This window comes from Calonectris borealis, chromosome 6 (assembly GCF_964195595.1).
Source record: "Calonectris borealis chromosome 6, bCalBor7.hap1.2, whole genome shotgun sequence".
Lineage (NCBI taxonomy): Eukaryota > Metazoa > Chordata > Aves > Procellariiformes > Procellariidae > Calonectris > Calonectris borealis.
This window is the reverse complement of record NC_134317.1, coordinates 11,224,358-11,251,388: the sequence shown is the minus strand read 5'-3', so window position 1 is coordinate 11,251,388 and position 27,031 is coordinate 11,224,358. Positions and strand designations below refer to the sequence as shown.

Below are 27,031 nucleotides of genomic sequence, written 5' to 3'. Positions count from 1 at the left end.
CAACTGTTCCAAACTAGGCCTCCAAGAAAGAGAGGAACACACAGTTAGTGATTACAGGGGAAAACCAGTTTAAACAATATGACTATTACCACAGAGGAAGTCGGAGCCGTGGTCGGAAACCAGCTCCTTAATATAGCATCCTGCAGTTCTGTCCAGCAGATCTCATGCTTTCTGTTACATCTCCACCGCAACGAATGAAACCAACTTCCCAACGCCAACTGGGCTCTTCAGGAAACTGATCTGTTAATGCCTAAATGTTAATTAAGATTTTAAAGATTTCCAGCCTCATCAAAAACTCAGGAATTTACACCTGGAAGGAAAAAGAAAAAATGCATACCCATAGCAAAAAGCCTTCCCCCTGACACTGACATTCCTGCTCCAAAGCAGGTTGTCAAATATAAGATTGTCAGCTTAACACACACAAAGACACAGCACTTCTACCCCACTTCAGCCTGCCCTCCCCTCCCACTTCAGCATTAGACACTCAGTACAGAAAATGTGAAAGGTACAAGCTTTGCAGGCACCCTTAAAAGAAAGTTATCCAGCAGTATTACCAGCAGGCAGTGATCCCCCGCAAAGAGAATTCATCAGCACTGGCAGGTGATCAGAGTGCATGTCAAGGCAACATCCTTAAGCAAACAGGGGTCCTTGCACACATGCCTTAATTTTCATGGTACGATGAGTACAGCACAAGAACCTACCTAGGATAACCTAACAGCAGCAGCTGGCACTTTCTGCTTCTGCATTAAGCAATGTGATTAGCTTAGCCACATGCAGTTTGTTTTCCATCTTCTCTCCGGGCAGAGAACGTGTGTGGTAGAGCAGGATGTTAATGTTGTAGGCAAGTTTAATTAACTTGCTGCTACATAATTACATTAGAAAAGGTGAAGTTGAAAAATACCCTTTGCACTTAGTGAAGGATAGACATTTGTAACGGCCATTAACTCCTGCAGAAATCTATTCCATGGAAAGCACAAATTATTTGATGTGTAGAAACTGTTCAAAAGTTTGTGCTTCACTTTAGCTTAATTTGAACTCTAAATGAGCATCCCAGTATTAACACAAGTATCCTGCGATGCCAGAACCAACTCCCACATTTGTCACCCCTGCCCCAGCGAGTTTTACAGCCTGCCAGTTCAACACGGGGATGCTCCGAGAAGCAAGATAGGCACAGTGCTCTTGGTAGCCGCTCACTGACGAGCCACAGGGCTGGAGAAGGGAACCCAGACCTTGCTGACCTGGTTCGGGATCCCTACTAGAACATCAGCCATCATGAAGCTCCTGTTTAAATTACGCAAACCTGTTTCCCCAACTCTATCCACTTATTACCCCTCACCCAGAGATTTACTTCTCTTAATTTACAACGCATCTGAGCTTCCATCTGTTCCAACCCCATTCTTCCAGGTCGTAAATACATGTGTGAACAGGAATGGCTCACCTGCCTCTTGAGAAGTGCTTGGGGCTTCAGCAACTGGTAAAATCAGCTTGATAAAAGATGACCTTAACATTTTAATAACACAGAATGGATCCTGAGATGGATATAACCAGCTGACCATTTTAAATACGGGCTTCTTGTCTATTCTAATGAGCAAGTTATGTGAAGCGCAGCATTTCTAAATTAGTGTTATGAAATCAGTATACTCTTTAAGCAAAGATTTAAATGAGGATAAAGAAATTCAGGCACCAGGTTTTTCAGTTATTGCCCTCCAGCGTATCAAACGTGACAGCCATCCTAATCTGATTTTTACTAATAAAAAGGAATACAACACACAAAATTGCAAAAATAAATTCTGAATTCCCAGCAACCACTTGAGAAACTCTTCTTTTCGGCACCCAGTTCATCACACCTCAAAAGGCCAGCAACAAGGCAGAAAGCGAGCAGCGAGGGCTTTCTGAAGGCCGTGCAGTGGTGAGGTGTCTCTACAGATCACCACAAACAGAAGCAAGGAAGATCACGACGGACTTGGACACAAGCTTGACATCAGAGCCGCCAGCCAACCCAAAAGCTGCCAGCAGAAGCGTAACAGCAGGGGCAGCGGAAACCCCGTCCCCATTGGTGGCCAGCAGCTCGATGTCACAATGCCGGCAGGTTCTTACGACAGCAGGAAACCGAGGAAGTGGGGTGGGCGGCAAGAGCAGGGGAAAGTCGAAGCAGGAGCAGCTCTTGCCAGGCCTCCCAGGTAACACCATAAAATTACAGCCTCTCTCCCCCTCTGCAGTTGTACACGACAAGGAAGGGGGTTACAGTTATCAATTACAGCAAAGGTACAAAAATTCCACATAGGATCCCAAAGAATTTTGTTTTAAGCAGTGCAGAAAGAAAACCCAGAACAAGGGAGATGGGTAATAAAAAGGAAGTACTAGGAGTACCAGCATCAGAGAGAACTTTAGAGAGAACTGTCCTAGGATGACACTAACATTTACATGAAGGTTTGGGAGGTTTCTTTTCTTCTATTTATCAAGTGATAGGGACTTTAACTTAAATTCTGGCCTGCTCTCAGGAGTCCAGAATTAATTAGGTCAGCTACCACACTCTACTGCAGCCTAAGCAAGAATTCGACGCTTACATTAACACTATGATGAGAAATGTTAAGTTCAGAGACAAGAACGGAGGGCCAGCAAGGGAAAGGTTTGCAACATGAAGCGTTGTTGAACACTGTGCTGCCATTACCTCCTGTATCTGTTTCTACCAAGCTGGTTTCAGCTTTAAAGGCCAAACAGGTAAAATTTATCCTCCCGAGATCAAACATTTTTGGAATGTGACTAGAAATGCATAGAAACTAGAAAAACTCTATACGTTTTCTTGCAACTAAGACTGACATCAACACCACCCTGAACAAAAGGGATTCTTATCAACATCCACTCAAGAAGATTGTAGCAGTCTCAAGACATTTCCCTTTATTACTACTAATTAGATTCTTTTTGCAAGATAGCATGAATAAAAATCATCAACACTTCCACAGTCTAGCTCAGTCTTACACGTTTTGCTTCCATGTGTTTGAAGTGCAAAGGATTGTCAGTCACCCCCCAAGTTATCTGGGATCAAACACAGAAGTAAGAATCTCCTTTAAAACACATTTCATATGGGATCACTTTGTGAAGAAGAGTTCATAATCATCTCGAAATGCAGAATTAAAATATATTCCTGTGTTTCAGCTACCAGTTCTTCTGTTATGGTATCACACGCTGACCTGCTCAAACACAGAGGAGTGAATTAAGGTCAGTAATTGTCTACTCCCTTTTTTTAGTATTTATGAAAAGTGCTTGCACAGTGTCAACTGCAAAATAAACTAGGCCCTTAAAAGAAGACTGGTGACCGCTTCACTTGCTTTAAATGTTATCCTTTTGCATTTGATACCAAAAAAGTTACAGTGTTACTCTTTTTGCCAAAACCCTCTCTCTGATGTTTGTTTGCATTTCTGTTTGCTTACTCTCAGCCTCTCTTACTCTACCCCAAAGCCACATGGAATAATTCTGCAAGAGAATCTGCCTTAAGTTGATGACCTAATGACAAGCAGAAGCCACCCAGCATGAGGAACCCTCTTACCTGCCATTGCCACCCCTAGCAAAAAAAAAAAAAAAAAAAAAAAATTAAAAAGTAATATTAGTCTAGCAAGTTTACTCCTTTCCTTAGAAGCTACTTTTATCCAAATGTTCTTCTATACTAACAACTGTGAATAACCCTGCAGCACCTAAGTAAACTTTCAGGAACAGCTAACTAAAGTTAACTTGCTTCCTTAAAAAAACAGAGCAAAAGACGTACAATCTGTAGCATTTTATAAATATATGTGGCTAAATCTATAGTGAGCAGATGCTAAAACCACTTCAGAACTAAGGAACAAAGGCAGTTACCTATAAAAATACATGCAGAACTGAAAAGGAAATAGGTTTTGAAATATAACTTGTAAGCTTAAAAATCAGCAATCATTTGGGAAATTCATGAACATTTTATGTGTATTTCTACGGGCAAGGGAAGAAATGCTGGGACTCCTTTTAATAGCAGCTGAATTGGTTTATGTGTTTGAGAGCAGAACCACTAAGAAAAAGGTAATAGGATGGCACATTAGCATGTCTCCAACTGGGAAAGACAATCTTGTTTCTCTAGTCAACCACAGTGCTTTGAACTTTTAATTTTGTAGATAAATGAGAACGAGTTATTGCAAGTCATTTCTCTCAAAATTATCTGAAAGCCCCTCAAGTCAGGCTGAAATGACTTGTTATACTTCTCTGGCACATATTCTGACCAGCTCTCTACTTAGCTCATAGACACAGATTCTGCTTTCTGGTTGTGAAATTTTTATGTTATTTGAATGACTATGATTCACATGTCACGGAAGTACCTGCCAAAACTTCTCCTTTCTCTCACTGCTTTGAAACTACTCGGTTCATTTAACCTAGAGCAAGGCAAAAATCAAATGAAGATGGTCAGGAGTAAAAGCAGAATTGTTCAATGCAAATAATTCTTTATATGGGCAACGCGACACTTCCTTCCTAGCTTGATTACTGCTGAAAATAAAGAAGTTGTTTAGAAACGTTACAATCTTAAATTACTTTATCAAGTAATCTTTTAATAATTTGAAGTTATTCAGAAGTCTCACCTCATGGTAACTGTTTCTCTAAATGAAAATAGGGATAAAGAGTTTAGCGTGCAGCACAGCCTCTCAGGCTCTCTTTATCTACTTAATTGCCAGTTAACATTCACGCTATTCCTGACCCCAGACAGGAAAATGCAGCCAAGGGTTGGTTGCTCTCAGACGCACTCTGACCATATATTCGTAACAAGATCATTTCCTGTCAGACGTCCAGAAGAGCAGCTTCTCAAGAACTCTCAACTTCTGTTAAGTCAAAAAAAAAGTATCTTCCTGCCCTCTGAAGAAACTGAGGCCTTACAAATTTCAAAGGAGGCTCCGCTGTACTGGCTGCCTAAACTCACCGTACACAGGCTACAAGCAGAAAGTCTGCAAAGAGATTCAGCTGTATCTCCACATCATCTGAAGTGTCTGGCAGCCTCTGGTTGTCTCTTCTTCTCCACTATGATAAATGTTTGATCTAACTCTATCAGAGCTTTTTAAAGATCTCCCTAATATTCCCCTACAAAACTATAAAGTTAGACTTTCTGCTTCCTCATTTTCTAGACATGCACTTTACCCCAAGGCTGTGTGACTTTCCACCTCTTTAAGTGATTCAGTTTTCATTATTTCAGGTTCCAGCAGTGCTGGAGATATACTTTTTTCCCCCCAGTCGTAATTCCCCATTTGGAGCATTAAAGTATCAAGTACCTGTTGTCCCATTTGTCTTGACAACTATGCTACAGCTGTTTTGACAAGATGCTTTGCCAAATACAGAGTTATACTTTGATATTTTGTGGGTAATTAGATATAGAGACAAACGTAGGAGTAAATAATTGACTCCCAAAAGAGCAGAGATTAACAGTGAGGTACCTCAAGTGTCCACAATAATAAAATTAGTACATTAAACTTGTCCAAGTGATCTAGAAAGAAAAAAAAAAAAAAAGAATAATTTGCACTAGAGTATTAGAGCAAATTAAACCAGATATTGATTGAAACCAGCTGCAAGGAATAACGTGGACAGTTTTCACTTACAGCTGTCAAGCCACCAAACTGGCTATCACTCAGAGTCAGTTCAACTTTCTCCCTACAAGCCACAGCACTGAAAGAAGAAAAAAACACTTGGATGGATAATTTTAAAAAGTGGAATTTCACTGCATAGCACTGACCTGTGACCACCATCTCAAACATACTATAGCAAAAAGGGGTTCAGGCAAATCAGGTATCTCATCTCCTCTACTGCCTCCCATTCCACATAAAAATATAAAATACTTCCATTTTGATTGCATAAATCGTGTGTTTCACGTGTGACAGTAAGCGTTTGGTCACAGTAGCAGCAATTTTCATTAGAAAATTCAGAGTTACACTTGAATCCAGAGTTTAAAAAAAAAAAGTTAGAAGCGACTGGAAACAGCAGATAAGACAACAAATAACTGAATCTGACAAGAAGCTTTCCCTATTTAACAGCCTGAAATATTGGCCTTGAAATGACCACTTTTCTTTCTGGCACTAGTCACCAGAAGAGCAAATTACTCATGACCCAGATTCTCAGCGATGACCGAGCTGTTCGCTCCCTATTACAATCACCAGGCACTCAGTGCCTGCACAGCCTGGGCCCGGGTGCTCGTTTGTCTAAGCCATCTGATGGCCCTCCATCCCGTGCAGCACGCACAGATGTACCACACTCCGGTTTTGCTGTCTCCGCACGCAGGAAACAGAAAGCCAGTCCATCTGGGCTGGCAGATGACGGCTTTGGAGAGTCTCCATTTGAAGGAGAAGTGTGCAAACTTCACATAACAGCAGTATTTTCAACAGCAACATGGCAGAACTCCAGTCAAGGATGAGACCTAAAAGCAGAGATTCGGAAATCTCTCAAGCGATGCCTTATAGAACCTACTATCAGTGTGTGAGTGGAAGCCCTTTCAAGCAGAAAACACATCAGAAAAAAGTACATGAAAACCCCCAAATACTCAAACGTGCAGGCAAGTCATTCAAAGGAAGCATTTTAGTTTGAATCCATTTCAAACTAGTGCTGTGTGCTCAGCGGCTCCCACTTTTTCCACTCTCTTCCCCTGTATTTGCTGTATCTGAGTAATCACCCCGATTTATGCTAGGCACAGCCATTCTTAAAATAAGTCAGACAGGACAGAAACGCCGTGCGTACTCCGAGTTTCGCTATCAGCAACAAATAGAAAGCATCAATAAAAAAAAAAAGATTGCTATTAAGTTCTTAAAGAAGACGCACCGACCTAAAACTTGGCACGAAGTTTAGCTTTTTGGAAAGGCTGGAAAGCGACGGAGCGCCTTCAACAACTTTAAACCGGTCTCCACATTCTGCGAGGGAAAAATAAGATCTAAAAGGAAGGAGCAAAGGCACAATCCCTGGCAGCACCTGCAGCCCGGACGTGGGGCTTCGTGCTAACACACAGGCACACGAAAACTAGAGCCGACCGACAGCCAGCCCGTGTGCCGGGCACTTAGAGGAGAGCGAGCGGCCGGGTTTAGCCCGGGGCCGGAGGAAGCGTCCGGCCGCCCCCGGCTCCCCGCGGCGGGTCTGCCTGCCGAGGGCGTTTAAAGCCGGGGCAGCCGCGCCGACGACCCAGGCTCAGGGCAGACAGGGCGTGGGGAGGACACGGGCGTTTCCAGCGCCCCACGCCGGGCTCCGCAGCACCGGCGGCTCCCGGGCCCGCAGCCCCTCACCTCACCCCGCCTCCCCCGGCCCGGCCCGCCGCGCCCACCTGTACTGCCAGCCCTTGGCGCCGCGGCCGCCGCTGCTCTTGCCGCCGCTCTGTCCCGCCGGCGGCGGCTGCTCCGGCTTGCCCTCGCCCTCCGGCCCCTTCATGGCCGCCGCGGGGTCCGCGCACTGCATGGCGCCGCGGCTCCTCGCCCCTTCAGGGGCGCCCCCGGCCCAGGGCGGGCCGCCTGCCGGGGAGGGAGCCCGCCCCAGCGGCCCGCCGGCCCCGCTCAGGCCGCGCCGGGGCCCGGCCGCGCCCGCCCCATGCGGGCTGCGATGGCGGCGGCTGCCGGCACCCCCGCGCCTCGCTCGGCTGGGCTCGGCTCCCCGCACGGCCGCGGCGGGCGGGGGAAACCCGCCCTCCCGCTCCCTCACCCCGCGGCCCGGCCCGGCCGCCCCTTCCGGGTCAGCGCCGCCGCCATCTTTAGTGCGGGCAGCAGTGCCCACGCTAGGCCCTGCTCCGCTACTACCGCACTTAAAGCAGTAGCAAACCTTTAGAATAATCTTAAACTCATGGCTACAAGCATGAGTCCAAAAAAGAGAGGAATAAGAAGAGTGAGGGATCCAAGCTGCCTTGTATGCAAGTGTTACGAGCAGGGACATGAAAGCCCTCGGCTGGCATCTTGCAGAGCACTGTGAGAGAGACCTGTAACACAGGGCCAAATTCAGCAGTTCATTCACCAAGCAAAGCCACAGCACGTCCTGGCCTCGAGAGGAAATACATTTTTCCTCCTATTTATCCTCCAATTACTGCGTATGGGCAACAGCCAAGCAGGATTTTGTCCTTCACAGAATGACGACAGAGCTAACTGGGAGAGGTTGGTGCGGTTGTGTGTGATCTTTCACACACGCAGGCATGGCTTTTGGACAACCAAAATTGAATTGACTGCAGCTGCATTATTTCTTAAAATCAGGGCCAGAGGATCCTGTTCTGGCATTAATCAATCACAACATGAAGAAGAGGAGGGCAGAATCAGACATGGCCGTGGTTAGCGAGGTTGCGGTTCTGCTCAACATCCCGTCTTATCCAAACTCCCTCCTCCTCTCTCCAGCTCTTTTATTATACACCTATAATATTGTAAACAACCATTATACAAAAGATGCTAAAAATAGCCTATGTGAGAATCTACATAGTAGATGTATGGAATGGAGAACATATTTCAGATGTAGACGGAGAAATGTAAAGGAGAACATATTTCAGACAAATAGTTTATGTGCCCAGAGCATCCCCCCCTGCTAGCAGCTTCGTACCCGTGAAGGCTGCCCTGGCTTTCCCATCTCTTATCAGCATGCTCCCACTTTCCCAGTGACATTCCAAACATCTTTGCCTTTGGCCATCAAATGAGGATAGGACATTACGAGCATCATGTCTTTAAAATGTACTTACAAGCTTTAATCTGGCTATAAATTAGCTCATATCCATCCCTCCTTGCCAAGCGCACACACACGTAATCTCAGCTAACAGATCCCAGGCAAGGACTGCCTGTTGCACCTACACCGATAATCTCTCTTACAGGGGCATAATATATTACCACCGCACAGACATAAAAGCCCCCACTTGTGGATTTTTAGAAGCATGCTTGTCACTGCAGGATTAAAAAGCGCTTTTTCAGCTGCCTTTTTCTCCTGTGGAACCACAAGAGAACAGATCAGCAGAGCCAAGGTTGTCCGTTGAAGAAAATTTTGGCCAGAACTGCACTCCTCTTGCCCTCCAAACATGTTAGTTCCTCCTCTGCTGATCACTTGACATTTTAATTGAAAATATAATATAATTGCATTGTACTATAATGCATGCCAACATCACCAAAATTTTCCTGGAAAATTTGAAGCAAAAGCAAGTCGGGCAGGAATCCCGCTTCTGGGTTTTATTTCCCCCCTGCTTGAGGACAACCGATCCCAACAGAGACATAGCTTCACCCATGCTAGACCTTTCGTAACCATCACAGATGGGCAGTAGGACATTCCCCTGCCTAGGACTTCTCAAATACCCGAGACAGGACAGCCGGTCCTTACTGCATGTTTCTGCAGCCCCACAGCACCTGGGCCCTGAGCACAGGGCAGTAAACTCAGATTTGCTTCCCCCATGCATTTGATTTTTTCTCTTAAAAAAAGGTGTTGCACTCGCAGTACCAGAGGCTGTCGTAAGGTGGCATTGACAAAATGCTTAACAGCATAGAAAGGCTAACAGAGCATGACCACATTCGCTAAGGTCTTACAGTTCAAGCTGCCTTTTACCTTTAGTTTATAGCTTCTTCTAATTATAACTTGTGTTCAGGTTCACTGCTCTCAGTCCCCTTCACCAGTTATAATTTAGTGGCTCAAATTGACCAAAATCCCACCCTGGCCCTTGCAAGCACGGCTGAGGTCCCACAGCAGTTCTCTGCCTGCAGCCTGCCTGAGCCTCGCCACTTGCTGTGGTGTCTAGGTCCGGAGGAAGAACTCCGGAGAGCTGCAGATCTGGAGGAGGAGAGCGTGAAAAGGATAACATAGGTTTACTGACATTTGTCAAATCAAATCCTTGTAGGCCTGATTATGGGTATAAACTGAAGTGGATCGTATTTTATAACTCATTTTAAAGTAAATTTGCGATAATTTATCGTTCTGTTAATTTTAGAAAATTTTCAAGGATCTGATCAAAAACATTAACACTCTTGCTCATTTCTTCCAGAGCTTATAGTCTGGCTATACACGCTTAGCTTTTCTTCAGATCAGAATCATTTCTTCAGAGCAGCAAGATCTATCCATGTTCAAAGACTAAACCTCTAAAATCCAGCATATTTTTCATGACCTGTGTGCTTAAAAAAATTCGTATTTTTTTTTAAATAGAAATGATGATACAAGTTTTCTACCACTTCCTTGTCAGTTGGACAGGGTTTTTTCCCTCACCTAAGAAGTGTCTTTGGATGAGACCAAGTTTAACATCGTTTTAAACCTGTGTCCTCCTCTGGTAGCTGGTCCACGGATGATCAGCAGTTACTGCTCCTCTCTGCTAAGGGAACTACATCCTCTGCAGGCATGTGGAGGAATGACATCAATCCTGGGAAAGGAAAGACGGAAGAGCAGCCTGCCTGTACCGCACGATTTTTCATAAGCATTGATGAACTGGGGGAGCTGCTGGCTAATGAGAAAATGATCAGAACAGTAACATTGCTAACAGCGCTTCACATCTGCATTCGTTAATTGTAATCAATGGTTCGCAGGGCTAGATTCTTTCTCAAGGCAACTGATACTTGAATTTATTAATAGTCTGCGAAGCATTTTATGTTTTCTGGGCTCTTCTAGATAATTAACATGAAAGAACTTCCTATTCTTACTGACAATAAAAGATGCCTGCCTACTAAAACTGTAGATGCTGTGACACAAGAACAAGAAAGGAAATTTGGTTAAAAGAACAGCCTTTCTCCTTCAACATACTGAGTGCATGGCTGTATTCTCCCGACCGTAGGTGAAAATGGCCAGTAAGGTCAGGTCAATGTACTACCAATTATTTCAGCCTCCAGAGTATTTTACACTGTAGTGATCAAATGTCTTGATTTTGGAGCTTTACAGATATCACTGAGTTACTGGGTTTGTGGCTTTGCTGTAACTTACCATGCATATGAAACACTGCTCTGTTTGACATGCAGGATCTCTGGTGCTTGCTTTTAATCGTTATTCATCATTCCTTTTGTAGTCTTAATTAGTCAAAACCTTTTTTCATTTGGGCTTTTCAATCACTGTCAGTCGTCTCCTAATTTCCTTGCCCTTCTCTATCAATCCCTATGCATCGTATTCTGCTGTAATGCAGGTCCAGCTGAAGGCACCAGACTCACAGATGGCAGCAGCTCACGTTGCCTACAAAGTTTCCCTCCCCGTCCACAACCCATTCGCATCCTTCACACTCACATTTGGCATCATTTCCAGTTGCACTCAGTGTGACTTTGCATTGAGTCTTGCTCCAGGGTCCAGCATTATATCACCCCAACATGATCCAGATGTGGAAATGTAAATTGGGGCAGCAACAAAGGCTCGGTCTGCCTGGAAGCCGGGAGTGTAATCCCCGTAGCTTCCCCCCCACTGTAAGACACCCTCTGAGAAAAGGACCGTGCCCTGGGAGCTCAGCGAAGAACAGGACTGAAGAACTTGCATCTGCCTCCGGAGCAGCTTCTTTGGAGTTGCTGCCAGTGTAGAGCTATTTTTCTTTAATGCTTCTGTGTGGAGAGAGGCTTGCCACAGCCTGGAGCTGTCATCCTCATCATGCAGCCACGGGGCTGCAAAAGTAGCAGAAGTGACGCTGCTCTGCAGTCATCGCATGAGAGCGGAGACCACAGCAGCCCCGTCCCTCTCCACGCCTGCATATTGCGATCTGCGCGCTCACATTGCCTTTTATCTTTTAGACTTTGACAGCTTACGGTTCTACACACCCAGCCCCACCACCTGGGAACGGTTAAAGCACTTACAGCCCGTCTTGGCAGGGACTTCCAAGTCCCCGCACAGACTAAACCTTGTCCTAGAGAGGCAGCTCACCAGCAGCAGCAGGAGACAACCGTGTAATTACCAGAGCTTGAGACATTTCCGTAGCCACAGCACCGATGAGCACTTTGTCTCAATCCTTTTGCCTGCGCTTGCACAGCTGCCCAGCACGCAGCAGCGGGGTTTCTGGAAGCAGGCATGGTTTTAATCCGTCAGTCTGCTGGAGCTGCTGCTGACAGCTGGATGTGCGTCCTGGGTTTTCCGCGAGCATCAGCCCTTTGCTTGCTCAAGTCACACGGGGACGCCTCCCTGCCCTTTTCTCTCCAACTCGTGAGCAGGCAGGGAGCTCGGGGTATTGCCTCACCGCTGCAGCAGAGTGCAGGCTGTTCTAGCGCAAAGGGTGATGGCTGGGGCCATCACCTCTGTCTCATCCTTCTGCACCAGGGGAGGGCTCACCTTCTGCCTTGCCTCAACAGTTCCCGGGGGACTCTGCTCCCTGAGCTCAAAGGGATGTTTTGCACCATGTTACTCGCCCCGACAGAGAGTGAAACAGAAACTTCTTCGAGATAGCGCCCTGGTCAAGCCTTTTGTGTGGATAACTCAAAAACACACATTCATCTGCTTAGGGCCTGACTCTCTCTTCAGTAAATGTAGCCACATGTGAGTCCATCACTGAGGAGTCAGTCCTGCAGCACTGCGGGACCACCCAACACAGGGCGTTGGACATCTCCACACAGGGAAGGTGAGCAGGTACCAAATGAGCAGGACTGGGTCACCTCCCGAGCACATATGGACTTGATGCAGAGAGAGAAAAGAAGGCCAAGGAGAGCACGTCCCCTTGCCACCAGCCTGGGTCCGGTGTGTGCTCAGCAGACACAAGGGGAGCACGCACTGTGGTTGTGGAAGAGGGGCTTCCCAGATTTTTCATCTGTCTCATGGCCACCTCCAGCCTTTCTCTAAAGACTTTTTCTGCCCTACCCTATGGCACAACATGGCATTGCTGCCTTCAACTGTTCTGCAGCTCACCGTTAGGACTCCTTTCCTCCGTGACTCTCAATTCCCTGAAGAGCTAAGGTGTTTTTATTAATGTCTCAACTAACCTTAACAGCTGCTGAGTGAATTCAGTTCTTCAGTCACTAGCCCCTTCTCCTAGAAGCTTCTTTGTGCCATACTTTACTCCTACACACTTTTTCTGCATGGTTTCTATGGCAACATGAGCATCTCTCCATCTGCTGTAGATCCCCATTATCATGTTTAGCTGCTTGTTATCTCAGTCAAATGCCATTTTCAAGTGTATCATGATAACAAGATCAGTTTGGAAACCAAACCAAAGCACTCGGTAATTTTTGTAGGTAAACCTGTCCTTCATAATTTGACTGCTATGTTTCTATATAAGCTCTGCTGGTGGGATATGATACTGGGCTCTTCTCATTACCAGATCTCCTACTTCTGTCTGCACACTCTAACCAATTCAGCATCCACTTCATAATTTCCAGATGACATCCTTCTGTCTCGTTGCAGCCTGTACTGCCTACAGAGTAGGTATATTTGGATTCTGGAAAGTCTTTGTAGGTCTGTTGCCTGGGGTTTGACATCTATTTTATAGAAAATTAACTCTAAGTTACCAGTACTGTTTTCCTTCCGCCAAATGCATTTTTCAGTTCTGCTATAGTCCTGTTGCTTCTCCTGAAAACCTTTCCGTTGGACTACAGAAAGCCCTAAAGAGTACATATGGTTTACAATTGGCTGCTCAGTCTGTTCTGCTTGAATTCCTAAAATTACTTGGAACTATGTAGATTTCTATAGGGCTAAAATCCAGTCTCATTTTCTTCTAAGTACCTTTTTGGAGAACTAATTTAAGTGTGGGAAAAAAGGTCTTCCTGTATAATCCGATCACAACCTGCAGCAGAGAAGTCAACTAAATAAAATGAGTGGAGTAAAAACTTCACTGTTGATTTGTTTTCTAGATCCCATGAATTGGTAAAACCAGACTGCAAGAAATCCATGTGGAAGCTGTAAAGCTGTAAGTAATTTGGACTGTCAGCTCTTAGAGACATAAACTGACATTGTTTATTTGTACTTAACATGCTGGAAGAGGTGCTTTGAAATATTACATGCTACCTCAGTATAAATGGTTATTATTTACTACCTATAAATAAAAGTAATTAAGCATACAATAATTTAGTGTTTATATATATATACACATGTTTAAAACCCTGCAAATCTTCCACTTAGAATATAATTCAGGGAAAGCTTATGTGCAAAAATTTTCCAGTGGAAAACAGAGACCTGTGACATATGAGTAGTTTTCATGCTAATGCCATCCATCAGGCTGTCTAGTGTAATGTGAGGGTCAGGTGTGGTGCCTGCAGTTTGGGTAGAGTTGAAGTGGTAGGTTATTAATGGTCTGCAGACCTCGGGCAGGGGAAGGTTTCTGTGGACACTCACACCAGACAGGCTCCTCTCACACACCCAGGCTGAACTTGGAAACTCTTATTCTAAACTCCAGACCTACCCCAACTTTAACTCTACCCACGCTCCACAGGTGAGAAAGCTCAATGTTCGCTGTTGAGTCCTGCTGACATCAGCCCACAAGGTTCAGCAAACAAAGCTTAATTTTCAGCTCCTCTTTCCCTAAACTCTAAAGCCTGCATTCCTAGAGATGCCAAGGAGCGATGCTGTCCGGTCACCACCCCAGGGAGTGCAAAATTCATATTCTGCTTTGCTTCCAAGTAGTCACAAGACAGAAGAGGGTCCCTGAATCTTACTTCTCTCCAAAGAGATCAGACAAAATAAGGCAGAATATTACCCATAGCTCCATATGCCCACACAGGATGTGAACTGTGATGCAGACAGTGCAGGACATCTTAGGAATACACAGAAAGCCTCGCAAAAAAAGGAGAAGGGAATGATATGCAGAGAAAACTAGCCTTCAAACATCCAAAATTAAAGGTACAGCTCAAAGTCTAAACAAATCAGACCTGTACAGGGAAGGAAAACAAGAACAGAAGGTTTTTAGCTGCATGATTACAAAGAAAACAAAGAAAAGGATCACCAACAATAACAGCAGGGTAGATACCTAAAAGCTAAAGGAATATGTTGCTTCAATTTCCATAAGGGAGAAAATGTAAACCCAGAGAGCAGAGGCAGCACACAGTGGACTAAAGGACATGGATATGGAAACCGCGTGCAACACAGTCACAAAACTCAAGAGCTCTTTACCCTTCACTTATGAAGACTAAATAATCTCCATCACTGAAATCTATAGGCTTTTTAGCACAAAATCTATAGGCTTTTTAGAGCAAATATTAGCCATGAGTAACAAAAGACATGGAGGGAAGCAGAAAATGGGTTAAAGTGCAAGCTAGGCATGTTATATGTAGACTAACCCAATATCTTTCTTTGATAAAATAATTGCAGTTGACAACTGCAAAGGAAAACTAATAAATCTTATCAACCTGGACTTTGGTAAAGCATTTGATTTGGTCTTACCTAGATAATTATTAGTTAAACTCGAGAAGATGAGGATTAACATAAACACTATAAAATGCCAAAGGAATCTAGTATTGGGAGTGAAAACTGCTGATAGGGCTGATAGCAAAATTATAGGACTGGAGGAATCGGTCTTACTGAATAAGTTATCTTGGTGCAAAAATGACGAGTGGGGTATGAAATTTGCTAACGACAAAGTTGGGAGACATTTTCAATAGAGAAGAAATCCTACCGGAAGAATTACATGATTGTTATGCCCTAGTAACAGACATGGGATGAAATGTAACAGCATAAAATGCTAGAACATGCACTGGGAGATTGATAAAATTTCTGCTGTAAATTAAAATTCATCCACTATGAACAACAGAAGAGGAAGAGCCATGTGCCTGATGTAGTTCTTAAAAAGGTAAATGCAGTCTTACATGTAGCAAGCCATGTATTTCCAAGAACAATGAGTAAATATATACAAGGCAACGGGTAATATTCCGCTGAGATTTTAGGGCATCATTCAGGTTATCGGTGTTCAGCAAACCTGAATTCATGCTGGAACAGGTACAGAGAAGTGCCATCTGGATAATCAGAGCAAAAGAGGAGATAAGAGAGTGTGTCTTGCTGAGCTTGGCAAAATGAAGGGATCCAATTCCTCTCTGTAATACATTTGGGGTTTAAGGCGGGCAGAGGGGGGAGAATAAGCACCAGGAGAGAAGAATCATTCATATTTATAGACAGCGCTTGTGCTAGAGCGGATAGCCATAAGTTGGATATGGGCATAAATTGGATATGAAATGAGGAGAAGGGCTCTCACTGTGAGAGGTGTAACCGTCTCAAACAGCTGCTCAGTAGGAGAAGAGGGGGCAAAAAACCTAACCAATTTTAAGATGGAGCATGATAAGGCTGCGAGCTGGCAGCAAGAATTGGGCAGAGTGTGTCCTTCCAGGCCCAGCTCCGGCTTGCCCGGGGAAGGAGAACAGAGGACTGGCCCTATCCCATACTCACCCGGTTTACCCTACGCACCCAATAATATAGGGTGCCCAAACATCACCAACCAGTGGCCAAGGAAGCAAAGCACTCAGTGGTTATATCTATACCATAGGCAGAGCGTACTGCCCTTTACCTGGCCCTCAGGTCCCTCTCTGCAGAGCACCCGGCCCCACCTCTCCTCCCTGCCCATCCTCTGCCTGCCAAGTTTGACGTTTCTCAGTCACATTTTTCGGGGTGTTCAAAGACCGTGTTGCCACCACAGGAAGAGCCACACCTGGCTTAGAAAAAAATGCCCGTTGGCTGCCCTGGCTTTGCAGCACTGACAGTGAGGTTTTTCTGTTTGCAGCAGCTGCTAGGCAGAGGAAAACTGTTCGGCTGTGTAATCTCCAGCTGCTGACACGTGCATGACCCATTAGGTGCAGAAGATCAGGTGAGCTTGGGTGGGGGTGGCCTTGAGAGGGTTGTCTTTATCCTCCCTACTAAGCGAACTGAGCTTTTATGTCTGTTATGTACTAATGACTCAGAGGTAGCGCTCGTGGGCTTATGTGAAAAACAAACATTATGCCTTTGTGGGAAAGAATAGATCCTTCTCCTTGCCTGATAAAACAACAGTTGTCAGCATCTGCCAGTGTGTGCTATATGGCTCCGGGGCTCTGGAATCTGCCAAAGGACCCATTTCTTGGGGCCATTCTGTGCCCCCACACAACACTGCCACTGAGACAGCCTTGGCATCCGAACCTGCCGTGTAAAATGCCTGCAGGCCACCTGGAACAGTCCTTTGTGCATGAACACTCTCCTCTCCATCTCCATGGAGCAGTGGCTGCACAAATCCAGAGGACAGTTCAGCAGCAGCACAAGTTATCTACTTCCACGGCCAATTAATGTCACAGATGTATAAGCTATTGTGTGTACTCACAGTCCCAGGCTGCGTCCTCTGCTCTTCACAAGTGCTGCCGTATCCATCTGCCTGCTCGTCCCCTGCCAATCTCACCCCTTCTGTGCACCGACCAAATGGTCAGTGCAACCTGAATGTGGGGGGCACATAAATCCGTCAGTCCAGAGGCCACCGAACTGAGACAGTTCTCCTGTGTAATTAAAACCTTCCACATTAATTTAGATGAAACCATTACACTTTGCAATACTTATGTACTATATAGACTAGGGACACCCTCTGTTGCATGCATTAGTTGCAGAAGCCAGTGCTTCAGTGTGTTCTCCCCTTGGGGCCTGGGGACTCACCAGGACAGAAGAGCTTGCAACAAGCAGAGAAGTCTCGGGGGCTGAACAGGGCAAGGAGGATGATGGATCCTCCTCACCTCCACAGTAGATCTTCTTCACGGGGGAGAATAAGTTAGAGGGAGAAGAGAGCTAAGAGGCACAGAGGAGCTATACAGCCAGGAAAAGAGCAAATCATGGTGAACAAGCAGGAGACTGGAGGAAATGCACCTGGAACTGGAGAAAGGCTCTTGTGCTTTGGCTGTACTCAAACTGTGCACGTGGGTAATGCCTCTTCTCGCAGAGCTCCCCATCAGGCTTCACACGTGCCCTGGGTCCCTGCTACACCTTCCTTTTCAGGAACCTGTCCTGGTCATTTTCTCAAGATACTATTTTGCAGGATTTTGCCCTAGTTATGTCCCCAAACACTCTCATCGCCATCAGGATGCACCAAATAGCTGAGCCGATGAAGCTGATAGCAGGCGAGCTGAGCATATGTGTACCTCTAAAAACACCCACGGGCTTCTGAAACGCTGGCGGCCAGCCTCCCTCTATGAATCACGGGTCAGGCCTCCTCATCACACGGAGCCAGAAACCCACTGAGCCAGGCCCCGGTGCAAGGGCAGCAGACGTGGTCACCGCTGAGCCTACAGCCCCCCGGCGGGGAAGGGAGCCTGGGCACGGCAGGATGAGGGGAAGCAGGAGTGCAAGCGCAGGGAAGGTGGCAAATGCAGCTCTTCAGCTCAGAAACGAGAAAGAAGGCTGCTCTGAAGAGGAGACAGAGTGTAGTGGAGGGCTGAGAGGTGAAATGGAGTAATTTGTAGGGTGTCGTACGTGATTAGACCATGTAGGGGAAAAGAACAACACTTGTTTTGTCCTTCCTTGTAGATAACTTTTATTTAATGTCCCATATTAAGAACTGTGATATAGTCCATGATTTATCAGCTGAATTTGGCTCTGCAAATGCACTCATAACCTGTCCCTGGTGTGTTCCTCACCTGTTGAAAGAATTTAAGCATTATGCATCTGTCTGGCAGGACAGGGGGGACCTGAGATGTTTCTCACTGCCCCTAAGGGCCCAGCTTGTATTCCTCCCAAACTCCGCCACCTTACCCACCCTGCAGAAACCCCCGGGGCTGCCGATGGGCAGGAAGGTCCCATGCCGGAAAAGTACTGGTCTCTCCCCCGCTTCCCCACGCGGGTCCTCATCCCCGTGAATTTCGGAGAAGGCACCATTTTCCCCGTTCCCCCTCCAGGGCGCTGAGTCCCCCCCGATCCCAGTCGACGCTCGTAGGGCAAGGACCCCCCAGGGGCAAGGATGGACCCAGGCAGCAAAGCCGCCGGGGCTGCGGGCGGAGCCGGGGGGGCCGGCACTGCCCCCGGCACCGCCGCCCGCTCACGCCCGTCCCTCCCGCAGGCGCCGGGGGCCGGGCCGGGAGGGGCGGTGCAGGCAGGCGGGCCGGGCCGGGCCGGGCCGAGCCGAGCCCAGACGAGCCGAGCCGAGCCTTGCCGAGCCTTGCCGAGCCGAGCCTTGCCGAGCCGAGCCGAGCCGAGCCGAGCCTTACCGAGCCGCGCCGCGCCGCCGGCAGCAGCGCCGGGAGGGCAGCCCGCAGCATGTCGCCGCTCCGCGTCTGCATCGTCGGCTCGGGGAACTGGTGAGTGCCGCAGCGCGGGGGGCACCCCTCCGCCCCCCCGCCTCTCCCCTGCCCGCTTCCCTGCCCCACTCCTCCCTTTTTTCCCATTTCTTTCCTTTTTTCTCCCCTTTTCCCGTTCCTTCCTTGTTTTCTTCCTCCTCCCCGCAGCCGGGGGCACAGCGGGAGCGCCGGGCCGTGCCGCGCCCCGGCCCGGCTCCCCCTCTGCCGCTGCCGGGAGCTTCGCAACAGGTCCGGCGCGGGGAGCGGCGGGGGCCCGGGGGGAGCCGGGCGGGGAGGGCGGGCGGCGGAGGGTCTCCATGGTCCTGAAACCGCGGCCCCGGTCCCGGTCTTGTCCTGTCTCAGCGTTGGGGACTCCTGGGGCAGGGACCGTCGTCCCCGAGAGATGCACCAGCCGCTGAGAACTGGAAAGACGCGAGGCTCCTGCATCACTGAGGTGCATGAGCCAGTGAAAGCCTGGTGACAGGACAGCAAGGTTCCAGAGAGGACCTGAGCTGTCCCTCTGTAGTTGTGTGTGCCTGTGGCAGGGCCCAGGCAGTTCACATTTAAGCATTCTGTAGCGAGGAGAGCGGTGATGCTGTTTGTATTCCTTTGAAGGAACTGGGGCACAGGCTTCATTTAAAACCACGACTTATTGGCATCTTTCACTTCCATCCTCCTCAGCACGTCGCTTTGCATCTTGGTGCAGATGCAACCTTGTAGAAGCATTGCATTCAGGTCCCCCATTTATCTTTATCCCCATTCATAAGAATATGTTTGCTACTGCTCAGTCCTTTCTAGCCTGGACAAAAGCACAGCTCTCCAGAGCTCCTTGGGTCTGACAGACCCCACTGAAGTCAGTAAACTCTATCTCACTGGACTTCGCATCTTACTTTTCTTATGGTTTATGTAAGCTAAGCACAAATAGACCAACATGTATGTGCATGTGCTTGGGATTAGCAAACCCAGCCTCCAGGTAGTTCTGTGGATTGTTTTTGTACAAGGAGGGCAAGCTCCTTAAGATTTTTAAAATATCTGACAGCTAAGCAAATGCCAAAAAAAATCAATAGGTGAGGGAGTGGTTGCTTGTGAGCTGCTGAGAACACAGCATAGTTAAAGCACGGCTCTTTGCCTTCCTGCCTTGCAAAACCAGTCCACTGCTTTCTGAGCCCCCACATGCATGCTCTTTCCAGATCACAGGCTCTTTGTGCATGACATCTCTCCGATACAGCCTTTCACATGTAACTGCACAGCTAAGTCGTCTTCGGGAACTCATCATCACGCATCTGGCTTTCTCTGGCCCTGACGGACACAGTCCTGCCCCGTTATTTCTGCACCAGGGTTTCCTCAACTGCCGCTTTCACCATGTCATTCCAGCGCTTGCATCCCTCCCCTGCCACCCTCTTCTCCCTCACCTTAACCACAGGCATCCAAGCCCATGCAGGCAGATTGTTGTCATGTCTGGGAGTCAGCTTCTACCTTTGGTCAGCCCACAGTGACAGCCTTCACTATTCTCTTGCTGCATCCTCAAGCAAGCACCTCCTGCCTTTCCCCGGCTGTCCCCTTGCCATAAGATATTCTCCGAAGCCACTTAGTTGTCTTCCTTCAGACCTGTACCGGAGAAAGTTCTCTTTTTTTCACATGTACCTACAAACTTGGAAAGAGTTATGCCATAGAGACCCCAGCTCATTCAATACTATCTACTTACTCGTACTGCCTGTCTGCCTGGGCCCATCCCTTGCTTCCTACCATATACATAGACTGTAAAATCTTTGGGGAGGAGATAAACATTGGGCTCTGCTGTTTAAATCACATCTATTCATAGCCTCTATGGCAGAACAGGTTGTCTTAGCACAACATAGAAATATAATGCTTATCTTTGGCAAACATTTTTTTCTTATGTTCCTCCTGAATATTTGGGTGACAGTTCAGATCACTGCTCTTGAGTCTTTCCTGCAGCTCAGAAATGTGGTTGACACGTGACGCAGCGTGTTGCAATAGCTCATGTCAGCTGCAGAAGTTCAGCAGGTCACAGGGACTTGCGAAGTCAACACTGCGAGGAAACTCATGAGTGATGCAGTTAAGCAAAGTAAGTGCTGCACCGCATTTTGAGGTTGCCAGCCAGGTGCAGGAGGGTTTGTGTTTATGTTAATCATGGTTCAATTATCTGTTTTTAAAAATAGAGGTTTAATTCACTGCCTGGCCCTTCAGAATCCAAAAGCGCTCCCAGTCTTCTCAGATTCATTTGGATTGCAGAGTCCTCAGCAAAGATCCAGCTTGAACTAGGTTCTTCTCTTCAACATGGACAGATGGCCAGGCTTTTTACGGAGGTGCACGGAAGGAAAACAAGAGCCAATGGTCATAAATTGAACCAGAGGAGGTTCTGGTTCATATAAAGAGAGGAGAAAAAAAAACCCCTATGAGAATAATAAAGCATTGAGGCAGGTTGCCCAGAGAGGAGGTGGTCCTTGGAGAGTTTTCAAGACTCAACTGAACAAAGCCCTGAGCAGCCCATCTGAACTCCGTGTTGTTCCCACTTTGGAGACCTCTCACGGTCCCTTCCAACCTGAGCAATACTATAATTTAAAAAATTTGGGGTGGTTGGCTAAAAAAGGGACTGGAGGAAGACATGATCATCTTCAAGCATCTAAAGGAGAAAAACAATATTCCACCCTTCCAGAATAGAAATGGGCTTAAACTGCAGTAAGAAAGACTTAGCTTAAACGTGAGGATGATCTTTCTAATGCTAAGGACAGCAAAGTCCTGGGATGGGCTGGCTGGGGAAGGGAAGAGACCTGCAACCACTGAGGTCTTGAAGACCTCCTTGGAAAAACTGTTACAAACGGCATCAGTATATTTGACTGCCCTTTGTATAGGGAAGGGACTAGCTGCTTCATGGGGTCCGATAAGTTCTATTTTTCACCAGATCTAATGTATGCCACAAACACTTTCATATTCACATATGCAAATAGTGGGTCTTATTTGAGTTATTCTACATCAAAGCTTTCTCATTATACTGATAGGAAATCTCCAGATAAAAGCTTTCTTTTTCTTAGCAATATGTAAATCACTTCCAACATGAATTAACATAATTAGGGAAAAAAACCTGATTAGCAGTTTTCCCTTACTTTTAAAAACTATCTAAGTGGAGTTCTCTGCCTTCTATTAATCTTCACTAAATTGAGTTTTGGAGAAAATAGAACCATGGCAAAATCTTTATATGTGAGCGTCCTTGGTTTTGTTTGCATAAGCAGCCCTCTTCTGCCAAGCCTGTGTAGTCTACCGAACACCGCCTTCACAGACAAAGCAATTCTTCTTCCCAAGGCTGATCAGCAGTGACTGAATTTTAAATGGACTAAGTAAAACAGAGCATCAGGTTTTGAACTGTTTGGTGGTTTTGTGGCAAGGTATTTTCCCTGATGACTACTCAATGCCTTTCAAACGTTAAACCCTTTCTCCCCCAAATCCTCATTCATCTAAAGAGAAACCAAATGAAAATATTGTCTTTTATGGAGCTACCTTTATGCCTGAGATATCTTCACCGACATCTTGTCAATAGGAAAATACTTGGGTGGCAACATCCAAGTGTGGTGCTAATGACAGCTCTGCTAGAAGAGCTGAGAGAGTTTACTTATTTACTGAGAGTTGCGAGTCCCATTCAGGATTTCAGAGGTTAGAGCTGGTGTTTGCATCTTTCAACAGAAAATCATATGAACTTGATACATAGCTAGAAAAGTTACTTTTATGGATAGGCGTAAGGTCTAAGCTCATCATCCAGCACAACCTGGACAATTAATTTAGATCTCGAGTTTATCCATAAAAAAACCTTTTCTTATTAATACATATTTCTTGTGCGGAGCCATGATTTGTCCTCAGCTCAAGCCTTGATTGTGCTCTCTGTTGATAGCAGGGCAAGAGAACCAGAATATAAGTAATTTTATAAATAATATGAATGTATGATATGACTGCATGCCTTCCAAAAAAGCAGAACTCCTACGGTAAAGGTTCACCCCTAAAACATTTCCCTAAATATTTTAAAGGGCCAAAACCAATCATCCCTTTAAAAAAAAAAAAACAAAACAAAACCCAACCAAACAAAAAAACAACCAAAAAACCCCAAACAACAAACAAACAAACCCACAAAAACCAAAAAAGCATTACAGCAACTCAGGATACAGCATATAGTCAACAGTGAGCAAAGTGAAACCTGATCTCGGTAGGATTTCTTTATCGTTAAAGATTAAAATGAAGCCCGTATTCTTTTATTACTTATTGAGCAATTCAGCCTTGTGCAAAGCTGTTGCATCAAAAATATGGTTGATCCAAGGAGAGCCAGTTACAACGAGGTTTCCCTTTGAACCATTGACAGCACAGACCTACCTGGACTTCGTCTTGGATATGCCCGAGACCTTTATCAGTTCCAGAAAACATACCGCAGCTAAATCCTGTTCATGCTCCTCATTGCAGGTGTGTTACAGGGGGTCAGAGGACAAGAGTGTTGCAACTGGAGCTCCTCTTTCAGTTGTGTTAGTAAAATAGCCAGTACTTGCAAGATTAAAGTAGCATTAAAATGGGAAGAGGGAAGAGAGGAGTAAAAATAATCACTCCTCCTCCCCATATAAATATGAGGGGCATTAAGCAATACTTTCAATATTTTCTGCAGGGTTTTTAATTCCCTCTTGCCAAGAAAAGAAGTGAACGTTTGCAAGGCTGCAGTGGTGGATGGGGAAATAAAATTATTGTGTAAACTGAGATTAAAAACAAAGAGTAAAGCGGATAGTTAAAATATCCTTGGGCTACAACTATTACAGATCCTGTTACAGTGATAATTAGAACAATAAATAAAGAGAAACCATCAGGTTGAAGATTCTTTTTTTTTTTTTTGAAAAGAACAATTTCTGAGATTTAGCTCTTACATAAAATTCTTACTGCAACTGTTTGGTTATTGGTAGGAAAGTAGAATGCATCTATTTTAGATGAGATGCACAAAGACTGTCACAGCAAGATCATTCAGCAGTGCTTTGCTACCTGATTATTTTCATTTCTTGGTCTTCAGAAAAAAAGAATTATGCGAGGAGCGAGAGAGATTTTAATCCCAGACACTGTATTTTTACTGCTGTTGATGGTACATCACATTCCCACTCTATAGTCTTTGATATGACTTCAGATTTCTTATTACAGTTATGTTTTCTCTGGTTCTACTTTCTGTGTTTTTAAACTGAGGGGATTTTGATGGAGGGTAGTGGATAAAGCTTTCTGATAAATGTAGCAAGCACCTGAAGAGCTTTATAGCTCAGGCCTTTTATGAGTTATTATGTTTAAAGTAATTTGTGTTTCCAATTCACAATAAAACTATTTGTTTCCTATTAGTTATTTCAATTTTTTTTTTTTAAAGGGGATCAGCCATCGCAAGGATCATTGGCAAAAATGTCCAGAAGTCCAACAGATTTGATCCTACTGTCAAGATGTGGGTATTTGAAGAGATCATCAATGGAAGAAAACTCTCAGAAATAATCAACCAGGAACATGAAAATGTTAAGTATCTGCCTGGATACAAGATACCCAAAAATGTGGTAAGTTGAAAAAAAAAAAAAAATCACTGAAAAACTGTTATTTTTCATAAGGGAGGCAACATCTGGCAAACTTAAAATTAGGAAGTAATTCACTGCACCATTCTGGTTTGCCACCTAACTCACTCCAATATTTTAAGTACGCTGGAACATAACTCACTTCTGTGACTTCTGCTTGTCTGGTATGTCACACACAACTTCAAACACCCAACTGTGTCAGGTGCTGGTAACGCACCCTCCTCCTCTCCGGCAGAAATTAGCATAACTCTAGAAATGGCAGGCAGAGATCTGTCTACACAGAGCTGAGATATTTCAAACCCACAGCATCTTCTGGAAAAAAAGGGGAAGCTACTGCTCTCCCTTCTTCTAGAAAAGAAATCAACAGCACAGCCAATAGCTGTGGCTTAGAAGATGAATGAGCTATCGGCTCATGGGTGATTTCAGAATAAATTGCTATAATAAACTGCTATAATTAATAATGCTGTAAATTCCACCAAAAAAATAAATCTCATGGACATTTAAAATACCAAATTATGCATCTCTACTTAAATTAATCAGCTTAGATAATTTACTGCTACTGAAGCAAGCAAGGTCAGGGTTTTTGGCTGTTCAAGATTTTGCCAAATGCCACTGTTTTGTGAATTAAAGGAAGTAGCACCACTTTTCTGGAACAGTTGCAGTCGTAAAAGGAGGTTAAGGTGCTGCACATGGTGGGTTTCCTTGCTTGGAGGGTGGTTATATTTAGTAGTCCATTTAGTGCTGTGATTGCATATTTGCACTCCCGTGGTTTGAACTTGGCACACAGTTCTCCTGGGTTAGAATTGGCTTGTCATTGTTATTTTTACAACCCTCTAGCAGATCAATAGGCTTGTCATCATCACTTGAGATCAGCCTCATCCCGTTTATAGCAAAGTCTGAGGCTTTACCAGCGGAAATCAGCTGGTTGCAGTAAAACCTGGAGGGACCCTCTCATCTTCATCTCCGACTGAGAAAAAAAAAAAAAAACAACCTAATTTTTTCATTGCATTGCTCTGCGATGTTTTGGAGAGACAGGAGCACTGTCTGTACAGTGCTTCAGCCTCTTCCCTGCTCCCACTTTGCCGTTTTCCTGGGGAAGCAGCCTTGCTGGCAGCAGTTCTGGTTCTCCCGCCGGGAATCCCGCTTGCTCTAAGGCGGTGTGCTCCAAGGCTGCGTCCAAGGGCAATATTTGCTCTGATTGTAAACTGCTTGTGATAGCAGGCTCAAACTCACCTGCCGTTGCCTCTGTAGCCTGGCTTGAATTGTTGTTCTGAGTAACGCTAGCATTTGGAGGAAGATACAGCTTGCTAGTTATTAAGCATGTTGTATAGGTTTTTGTAACTATTGGTCAAGTTACTATATATTTAAAACAAAGGCGCATACCCCCCCAAAGATGACGATAATCTCTACCTTTTGATATCGTTTATTCCTGAGTAACTCTCAGCTGGTGACCTATGGAAACTAAAGACTGCCAGAAGAGGCTCTGTTTCACCACCCCGGTTTGCTCCCGTGCTCCCCGGTGCTACCACTCATTCCAGAAGAACCATATGGGGTTGCTCAGTATCACCAGGAACCACCTGAAGAAGCTGAACCAGCAAAGGGGCTTCCCAGGATGGTACAAGTTTAGAAAGTATATCATCTTCCCCAGATTATCCACACAGTGCTGGGATGGGAGGCAAGTTAAAAATAAAATTAAAAAAAAATCCAAACCTAAAAAAAGTTAGGCTGCTTTGGATATTTCAGAAGAGAGCTGCAGTTCCTCACATGAAGAGCTAGCAACAGTGCCAGTTAAAATTAAGGACATTTGCCACGCATCTGCAATGGCTTCGGCACGTCGGTATGTTGCAAGGTGTGAGGATTCCTACCTGGGGCTCATTTCAGTTGTCACTCTTGTCCCAGGTGGCTGTACCGGACGTGGTTGAAGCAACAAACGGGGCAGACATTTTATTGTTTGTTCTGCCACATCAATTCATTGGACGAATCTGCGAGCAGATCGCAGGCCAGATAAAACCCGGGACATTTGGGATTTCACTGATCAAGGTAAGTTGTCATCTCCACAAGACTCAATCTGTACGGAGTAAATAAATATCTTCAACTTAAGGGTAGGGGCTGCAGTCCGCAGATGCATGCTCTGCATAAACACAAGCATTTCTTTCTGCAAGAGTTAAAACTTACCCAGCCTCTGCCAGCCCTTCAGCTGCTCACGTGGCCACGGAGAGGAAAGGATGGGGCAACCCAGCTGGGCTAAGAGTAACCGTCTTTGCCAGCCATCTTTAGCCTGGATGGGTTCCCACTTGGACCAGGACGGAGGTGAAAATGGGCAGAGAGAGGGCTACATAAGCTGGTGCTGCTGCCAGACAAAATACTCAT

At 45.7% G+C, this 27,031-nt stretch overlaps 3 protein-coding genes across 5 annotated transcripts in view; 2 read left to right on the top strand and 1 right to left on the bottom strand.

Moving 5' to 3' along the window:
• The window catches only part of OSBPL11 (oxysterol binding protein like 11), a 44,933-nt gene extending 37,406 nt beyond the window's left edge, over positions 1-7,527 (bottom strand). Inside the window, exon 1 of one of the 3 annotated variants that reach the window (XM_075152829.1) lies at positions 7,307-7,527. In XM_075152829.1, coding sequence (XP_075008930.1) covers positions 7,307-7,437 — 131 coding nt within the window. In that variant the 5' untranslated portion in view covers positions 7,438-7,527. Of the gene's footprint in view, positions 1-6,248; positions 6,404-7,306 lie in introns of those variants that run through there. The other 2 variants (XM_075152827.1, XM_075152828.1) reach the window with 2 other exon arrangements.
• Positions 1-27,031, top strand: part of PARP9 (poly(ADP-ribose) polymerase family member 9) — a 542,373-nt gene that overhangs the window by 421,023 nt on the left and 94,319 nt on the right. The window lies entirely within an intron of this gene.
• Positions 18,871-27,031, top strand: part of LOC142083438 (glycerol-3-phosphate dehydrogenase [NAD(+)], cytoplasmic-like) — a 19,663-nt gene continuing 11,502 nt past the window's right edge. Inside the window, exons 1-3 of the mRNA XM_075152837.1 lie at positions 18,871-19,097; positions 24,469-24,646; positions 26,561-26,701. Coding sequence (XP_075008938.1) covers positions 19,057-19,097; positions 24,469-24,646; positions 26,561-26,701 — 360 coding nt within the window. The 5' untranslated portion in view covers positions 18,871-19,056. The remainder of the gene's footprint in view (positions 19,098-24,468; positions 24,647-26,560; positions 26,702-27,031) is intronic.